At 33.5% G+C, this 9,563-nt stretch overlaps 1 protein-coding gene across 3 annotated transcripts in view; it reads left to right on the top strand.

Moving 5' to 3' along the window:
• The window catches only part of LOC136851924 (cysteine-rich with EGF-like domain protein 2), a 66,486-nt gene that overhangs the window by 37,999 nt on the left and 18,924 nt on the right, over nt 1-9,563 (top strand). For all 3 annotated transcript variants that reach the window (XM_067126285.1, XM_067126284.1, XM_067126283.1), the window contains exons 5-7: nt 1,260-1,421; nt 3,402-3,552; nt 5,274-5,369. In XM_067126285.1, coding sequence (XP_066982386.1) covers nt 1,260-1,421; nt 3,402-3,552; nt 5,274-5,369 — 409 coding nt within the window. The remainder of the gene's footprint in view (nt 1-1,259; nt 1,422-3,401; nt 3,553-5,273; nt 5,370-9,563) is intronic.

Below are 9,563 nucleotides of genomic sequence, written 5' to 3' on the forward strand. Positions count from 1 at the left end.
AATAGTAAGGAGTTACTATAGTTATGTTACAAATGACATTAAGTAGAATAGGACTGATATATATTTTACATTATACATTACCCTTATTCGCTATGGAGAAAAGATCGCAAGAAAACATACTGCTAACTTTAAGCTGCAAGTTGTAGCTGAAGCTGAGAAAACTGTTCCAGCACTGACTATAAATTATCGTGCATCGGCAACATGGATGATACTCCTAAACTTAGATATGCCATCAAACTCGACCGTAAACAATATTGGAGAGAAAAGTATTTTAATCAAAACTACAGGGCAAGAAAGAAAACATTTTAATGTTGCTTTAATGTATATTGCAAATGGGACAAAACCTTCCCCATGATTATCCTTAAACGGAAATTGAATTGATGACAAAACAAAAATGCCTGGAAGATATCATTGTCCACAGTCACGAAAACCTAAACAATGCAAATGGCGCATGATCGCTATGTTTGTATTTTATAATACAATTGTAATATACAAATACACACAATATTACTGGATACAGTGAAGTAAACCATAACTTGTTAAAAGATCCATGAAAAAGGTGTATATTGGTTATGCTTGTATTTTATAGTACAACACTATTATGTGAATACTGTATCACATACACTAATTATATATTTCGTGTATGATGTGACCCCCTAAAAGTTAGCTTCAAAATTAGGTCCTCAAAAGTTGCATGATATGCAAATACATTTGGAATTTTGAATTTCTAAGAATACACTAAGTAAAACAGCATTTGTAATAACATCATCTTTACATAACCAAAATGTAATAAGATACCTATTGTTGCAAATGCTAGCCTATACACAGATGGTTTTGTAATTTAGCGGTTGTCTTATACTACAGATATAAGATAAATTCAAAAAATTTGTCATAATTTTTTACCTTGTTTTATCTAAGGTCGTCGTCTTATACACGAAAATATACAGTACTTTACTTGGTGGTTAACAATGAAGAAACATTAGATATAACATGTCTCTGTCATTATACAGTACAGTATTTGATTATCATTTTATTAAACAGTGTCAAATATACTTTTCCATCATTTCTCTATAGTAGCCAAAATTTAATTAATTTTATTAGTATTGTTTAAAGGCTATATGAAGGTTGTGAATACTATACAGTATGCTGTTTCCATTCACTAAAGAGCTGTGGGATTTGCTGTAATTTATTATAATTTTATGATATAAAATATAAAGGGAAATTTATCTTAATTTCACATATATATATATATTTTTTAGGGTGCTGGAACAAGAAAAGGCAGTGGAGAATGCGCATGCAACCCAGGATATGGAGGAGAGCTTTGTGACTCCTGCACATATGGCTATTTTCAGGCTTACAAAGATGAGACAAAAATCCTTTGTGAACAGTGCAACAAAGCTTGTAATGGACCATGTAGTGGGGTAAGGAAGTGCTTAATATCTATTTAATGTACTTTGTATTTTGTTTTCTTCATTTCTCTCATGTAATGTTGAAATTTTTCTGTTGCTTAATTACAAAACCATTATTTTCATCTTAGCCTGTTCATGTGGCTCGATGAATCCCAGAAGTGCTAATCCTTAGGAAAGATAAAAATCAGAGCTATTGTTCCAGTAAGTTGGTTGATGGTCATATGGTTACTTCAGGTCCCTCATTGCATAACTGCCTGAGTGTCTGGTGACTAGTTAGCAGCTCACAGTCTTCCCCAGACCTTTTGGATTATTTAGGATTCATTTTATATTTTTCATCCTCATTTCATCATTTTGTTTTCATCTCCGTGGTGGTTAGTGTAGTTTTGTAAACCAACTTTTCAAAAGAGTTTGTAGTAAGTGTCATCATTGGCTAAGCTTTTCTTTTCATACAAGAGGTATTTATGCAAGATGTTTTGTAAGTATTCTCTTGTTGTCTTCCTAAGTGATTGTTTTGTTTTATCAATGTGTTTTGCAGTGTTTTTCTTGTTTTGCTGTTCACTGGTTTGGGTGTTGGTTTAAGCACTCGGTAGCAACCCATCACTTGCCAGCTAGTTTGCTTGTTGGCAATGGTTTTTCTGTTAATTTTTTGTTTTAAGATTGTTTTGTGTCAAATTTTTTGTTTTAAGATTGTTTTGTGTCAGTGTTAATTGTTGTTGAATGTTTTTAAAATTCATTTTTAAGTGTGAGTTATGTAAGGTGAATGTGTAGCATGAATGATTTAGGCATAAATGTATAGTTGTAAGGCCTTTTTGTACCACTTAAGAAATTTTCTGTAATGTGAAGGTTTAGCAGGAAATTTTCTGCAATGTGAATGTTTAGCACTGTTTGGTTTTCCATGCTTTTGGAACTTTTTGATATAAGTGCTGTACTTTAATGTTGCTGGTAACTGTCTTGTATGTTTTTTTAATGCTTCAAGTCACTCATTTTTTCAATTTTTACTGTGTATTTTATGATTTCTCCTTAATGTGCTTCATACGTTTTCAGCTCTAAAGTATATATGGTACTGTATTTTGTATAATTCTTGTGTGTGTCATTTTTATAGTTTGTACTGCTAACAGCACTTTTGCTGGATTTTCCTACTTAATTTTGGTTATTCTGGTAGTGGTAGTGCCATGTTTACCATGGCTCTGCATTGGGTCTTGATTTTCCAGGTAAGCTGTGGTTCAGTGTCCATAGACATACTTAGCAGAAGAAAAGTCTATTAAGTTGAGGATGCATTCTAACCCAATCTTGCCAGGTAGTGTTGAGTGTAGAAGACTTTACATCATCCCAGGCATCCCCTTTGACATATGACCATTAGCTGTGGTGGAGGGGGTGTTCAACATCTGGATTCATTCCTAGATTTGAATCTAGAGTTCTTGCATAGTTTATTTGGACTAAATGGTGTGGATTTTTCACTTTTGGAAAATTTTTTCTTAATTAAGGAAAAGATAGTGCAGCTGTATTGTGGCTAACATTCAAAATTAATCGTCAGAACTATAATGGGAGTGTCGGTTATCTGACATGTTTGGATGTGAGAGATATTTGGGAAATTCTGAAAATTTCAATACATTTCATTTTCATTGTTTACAAGCCTCACTTTTTCGTTGGAGTGCTAGCTTACGAACACTGCAGATTTGTAGATAAATCTTTCGCTAGTTTATTGACAGGTATTCCTGGATGTAGTGGCCGCCTCCCCCTCCGTCTTTCTTAGTTGTTTGTGTGAACAGTTGCATCTACTAACCAGCTGTTCAACATTAGTAATTGTGTCTAACCTAACAAATGTCAAGTATAAGTATTTAGTAAACTATAGGTTGTTTATATATTAACATTGTTGTAAGAATGTCACTGTATTATCATTTTATAATGGAACCAAACCATTTTATAAGAGCTAATTTATTTTAACTTTCTTTCATGTGCATTTTCTCAGAAGGATGGTTCTCTGTATTTCAGCCTGGCCAGAAGTCATGTGTGGCCTGTAAAGATGGATGGTATATGGATACTGAACATGGTTGCGTAGATGTAAATGAGTGTGTTACTGAAAAAGCCCCTTGCAAGAAGAATCAGTTCTGTATCAACAACGAGGGTACCTACACTTGCCTCGGTAAGTACAGTAGATACTGAATTATTTCAAAGAGGTATTATTATTATTATTATTAATTATAATTATATATATATATATATATATATATATATATATATATATATATATATATATATATATATATATATATATATATATATATATATATATATATATATATATATATATATATATATATATATATTTTTTTTTTTTTTTTTTTTTTTTTGTCTATCACAGTCATCCTATTTGACTGGGTGGTTTTTTTTATAGTGTGGGGTTCCGGGTTGCATCCTGCCTCCTTAGGAGTCCATCACTTTTCTCACTATGTGCGCTGTTTCTAGTAGCACACTTTACTGCATGAGTCCTGGAGCTACTTCAGCAGCTAGTTTTTCCAGATTCCTTTTCAGGGATCTTGGGATCGTGCCTAATGTTCCTATGATTATGATAACAATTTCCACTGGCATATTCCATATCCTTCTTATTTTGATTTTCAGGTATTATTATTATTATTATTATTATTATTATTGAATATTATTGCTGCTTCAGCTGCATTTATTTTGTAGAAGACTTTTTCTATTTTCCTTATTCGGACTTCTCTTCAGTGGAGTGTGTGCTAACAGCTTTCCTATATTTGTCATTTCATGAGGAAAAGTCAAAATCTGGATTCTCTTCTTTATATATTCTATACAGTTTTATATACAATTGTTGCCTGCGTTTGACGAACTCTTCTGTCATTCTCCAGCGGGAGCTAGTAGAGGACTGGCAGATTGCACCTTCTGAATTTATACGGGCTTCAGCGGGGTCATGGATGGCGAATTCTGATTGGTTGCAGTCAGCGAACTTCAAGCCAAATTTCTTTTTCGATCTGACAGATCTTCGCAACCTGGGAATGTCATTCATTCAAGCGTTCCCATTGCCTGCCGTTGCGTGATGTCATGCCGGCTGACATCATCGGTAGTTTGCTGCTATTGGGCTGCGGATGAATGATGTCCTGGAGATGCCCCCTGAGCGAGGCGGCGCCTATTCCCGACTACGACAGAAGAGTAGATAATGACATCATTCAGCCAAACTACCGATGATGTCAGCCGGCATGACATCACGTAACGGCAGGCCAATTTGACATTCCCAGGTTGCGAAGATCTGTCAGGATCGAGCTTATTAGAAATTTGGCTTAAGTTCGCTGACTGCAACCAATCAGAATTCGCCATCCATGAACCCCGCTGAAGCCCGTATAAATTCAGAAGGACCTTATGCCAGTCCTCTACTAGCTCCCGCTGAGAATGACAGAAGAGTCTTCGAAACGCAACAATTGTATATAACTAACTGTATAGAATATATAAAGAAGCAGAATCCAGATTTTGACTTTTCCCCATGAAATGACAAATATAGGCGAGCCACGCACCTCCTTCCGCAATAAGGAAAATAGAAAAGTCTTAAATAAATTGAAGCAATAAAATTTCAATAGAACCTGTTTAAAAGAGGGTCTGCTGCCAAATTATATTATTATTATTATTATTATTATTATTATTATTATTATTATTATTATTATTTATTATTATTATTATTATTATTCTGCAGTTTAGTAGAAATATAACTGAAAAATCTGTAAAATGTGTTGTAAAATTTTTTATGTTTGTGTGTCATGTTTTGAATATCAGAGCCTGTTAGAAGAATTGGAACAGTATTGAATTTCCATCTTTCAATTGTGTTTTCATAAGAATTATACTTTTATTGTCTAGAATGTGACAAAGCTTGTGAAGGATGCACTGGTGATGGTCCAGATATGTGCTTAGAGTGTGCCGAGGGCTTCATCAAGGAGGGCAATATGTGTATTGGTAAGTAGAATTTGAATTATTCTGATGTACTATAACCTTTACAAAGAGAATTTGATAACCTTAATGTGGGTATTCATTTGTTTACCATTTGTGTGGTACATTAATGTTCATTTGTGTGAAGTGGTATTCCTTAAGAGAATGGTAAATTGGTTACTCGTACAGGAGTTTTTCATACTAGCTTGTAATATAAGTTTTTTCTGTGGAATTATCTTGAAGGGATATTTTTTATTGCATTAATTGAATGTGTTATTCCTTTAGAAAGATATTCAAGCTAGCAGGATAGACAAATGTAAAAAGAAAGCAGAGGCAGTAAAATGCATCTACAGTATGTGATAAATTAAATGGGCAAAAATTATGACAATTATTTTATGAAAATTGAGTAATGTAGTGATGAATTCTTAAAAGGGCAAGAATCATGACATTTTACTTATGAATTAGAGCTGAATAAATTGTCTAATATAATAAGTGAAAAAATAAAGGGAATAGCTGTTCATGTATTGACTATATTGATGGTGAAAATGTGATGGAAATTTTAAATTTCCAAAGCATTCTCTTACAATGATAAAAGTTAAGGGAAAACTTCATTGCCAGTCATTATCTGCTTTATTGTTTAATCTATCCTTATACAGTTGTCTGTGGATAGCCATCTGTATGTTGGTGTATAGAGTAAAACGTTCTTGTTTATCAGAATTTCTGTATGCAGGCATGATTTAATGAGTGTGGTAGATGCTTGTGTAAACCATAGTGAAAAGTAACAGTCACAGTAGTGAAAAATTGGTTATTGGGTATTCACTGACTTCTTTTTTTTTTTTTTTTTTCTTACCTGGTCTTGAGAGTTTTTAGACATTTGGTATGGAAAAGGCAAGCTTATTTTTGGTTTTATCTCAGATTATTTCTAACATATTTACATTTATATTCCTTAAGCATATGTAGTGAGAAGACATTATTACTGTACCTGTATACTAAAATCCCTCACATCTGGCACCCAAGGGATTAAAGGGGTTACTGTTAGTTGGATTTGCATGTTGCATAAGAAGTATCCTTCTAAAATGCCAAAACATATATCCTGAACTGTCATTTTATCATTCATTACCGATATCCAACATATATGTTTAACATCTTAAACTGAACATTATTCTGTGCTTACCAGCTCAGACAGTTGTGCCTAAATTGATAACATTTGAGAGAGAGAGAGAGAGAGAGAGAGAGAGAGAGAGAGAGAGAGAGAGAGAGAGAGAGAGAGAGAGAGAGAGAGAGAGACCCCAACAAATGCACAGTATGTGTGTAATTTACCTTAATGCAATGCATATTTGTACATTTATACATGCACACGTACAGACTACGAAAAGTGTATGTATATATGTAACACTGTGGTAAGTGTGATTTTTCTTAATGTATGCATATATGTACATATACAAAGTAGGCTGGCCAGTAAGTTAGTAGTAGAGTTTACTGATTGGCAAGTAGAGCCCACGATAGGTCAGTTTTGCTGTGTAAAAAAAAAAAAACCTATGGAAAGGCAAAAGGCAACTGTATCTCCTGAAATTGTGCCAGTTGGTTGAGAGCTCCAGTTGTCTAAATACAAAAAGCAAGGGAGTTTACTGTCTTAAGAAGTTTGCTCATATTTATTTATTACAGGTTCTTTAAGGAGTTAAAATTTATTCAGACTAAAAACATAAATTCACAGAAATCAAAGTAATTTTTTAAGAATTTTACTGGGGCAGGGGTCACACTCCCGCTGAAAAATAAAGCTTTTGTTATCTCAGCATTTTCATAGAAAACTCTCTGACATGCCAGCATAGATGGCATTATAAATCACTTTTCATGTGATATATATGAATGCTAATGTAACTGGCAATGAAATTTGAGAGTAAATGTCAGTCTTCGAGTGGATTTGAATTTGCATCCAGTATGCATGGAGTTAGAAGTAAACAGCATTACCAAATGTGCCATGGTTTAGAACTTTTTTTTTTTTTATTCCCCCACTCAAGTTAGTTCCACATGCTCCTGATTGGTGTTGACCTTGAGCTTAGAATAGATAACGTAAATAACTTTTTCACATGGAACATATAGGAATGTTGATGTAACTGGCAATAAAATGAGAGAAGTTTCAACCCTTAAACTGATTTGTGCTTGCATCCAAAATGCTTTGAGCTCTGTGCTCACAGCATTACTAACCACAGCCCTGCAGAAAGTTTTTTCTCCTGCCTGAAATCAGTGCAGTGTTTGTGCTAACATCCTGTAAGTCTAATTTAGCTCTTGTGAAATGTATCTGAATTCAACAGATATGAATATATGCATGTATGAGCTTGCTATGCCAGAATTTATCTCTTTCTTTGTGGATTGTGGTTTAAGGCTACTTCACTTTTATAACTAATATGCATAGGTTTTAATCTTACCAGGAAAGGTTACAGTTGCTTTATATATTTCCCAATCAGGTTCAGTGCTTACTGTATTAAGAGTTTCAAAAAAATGTTTAGAAATCAAGAAGTCAAATAGTCTTTGAGGTTTAAGATGAATCCTTTGAGATTCTGTTATTATCTGTAGGAAATAAAATTAATTATAAATAGTTGAATATTGGGTAACATTGGGATGGTGATTGGAGGGTGTTTTGGCAGTAGTTAGATTCCATTTCCCCTGAAAGTAGGAGCATGTCAACGAAAGTTGAAACAACCAGTTGTGAATAGAGAATCATAAAGTTTTTACTTTGTTCTATGTATATACTGTATTTGTTAATCTTTTTACTTTGTTGTATGTATATACTGTATTTGTTAATCTTTATTAGCTTTTAATACTTAGAGTACAGTGCTGTACATAGAAGTTCTTTCTGTTCCTTGCAAATTTAAGCGGAACACTAAGTTAAAATTTTGTGTTTCATTTTTAAATATCCTCCAAAATGACAGCTATGACATATACTGCACTTAAATATAATCATCCGAATCTTTACCTCTCCGTGACTTTTAGTGTCGTAACTTCTTTTATAATGTTTCTGCATTACAGTACTGTTAGTAGATAGCATCAATCCATCTTTCTTTTTCTGTATTAATGAGCTTCCTTCCTCTTCCTCTTTTTTTTGAAAATACATCTTTTGTTTTCATTTGTTCAGGTAAAAAGACACTTGAGATACGTGATGCATAAGAAAACGTAAGTTTAGAATGAAAGGTTTTTAATTTAGGTGATGCACTATATTCGTGTACTTATGATACAAACCCTTGTGTTACATGCGCTACAGTAGTGACTAAAGGTTTGTCAGGCTTTATTAGGAATATAATTGCTTATTTTTTAGTTTAACTACTTGACTTGTAATCTCAGGTTATATGAGCTCTTGATAATCAGCTTCACTGTTGCTTTGGGATGCTGAGTTTCAAGGGTCACAAAAGACAATTTTCTATGGTGTTTCCTCTGAAATATGAAGATTTTAGAAGTATAGTTGCAGTATATCATCTACATGCAATAGTAATTTCTAGATTAGGATCCACATACTAAAATTCAACCTGTTGGTTTATTAGTGTTGTATGAGACCATTCTGGGGAAGTGAGTGAAGGTGTGTTGAATACCAGTGTTGATTGGTGGAGCTTTGGAGCATCTACTCGTAAGCTAGTAAGCGTAAAATACTATCTCTCATTGAATAGGCTTATGTAAGAGTAGATGTTCTAAGTGTATATAAGAGTACTGAATTTATCAGAAACTCCTAAAAAGTTTAAACATATCCTATGTTCAGTCTCATCATTTTGATGTTCATAGAAGAATTAAGTGACGATTGCCCGATACTTTAGTAAATGGACATTATCTCTTAGCTTTAGCAGCTTTTTTTATATCATTATATTGGCTGTTCAGTTTCTCTGTTTGGTCTCAGATTGTAGTTAAAACTGACACATGTGCTTTCCTAAAAATGTTTTCGTTTGATGCAGGTTTTTTAGAGTTATGTAGGTTTTACATAAGGTACTACTACTGCTTTGTTCAACATAATTGATTTAATCTCAACCATCCCTTTGCTTCTGCTAAATCATCTTACTACTTGCCACAAGGTTACTGCTCTCCCTTTCTTTTCTTTCTGTTATAGACACTCTTTTGGCCAGTATTTTATTGAGGCAGAGGATACACTGTGTCTCAAATTATCCGAGTTGCTGTCCCTCTTACTTTCATATTATGGAATTTTCTTTTTTTCATTTTCCTTAATCCCCATTATCTTCT

This window comes from Macrobrachium rosenbergii, chromosome 24 (assembly GCF_040412425.1).
Source record: "Macrobrachium rosenbergii isolate ZJJX-2024 chromosome 24, ASM4041242v1, whole genome shotgun sequence".
Classification (NCBI taxonomy): Eukaryota; Metazoa; Arthropoda; class Malacostraca; order Decapoda; family Palaemonidae; genus Macrobrachium; species Macrobrachium rosenbergii.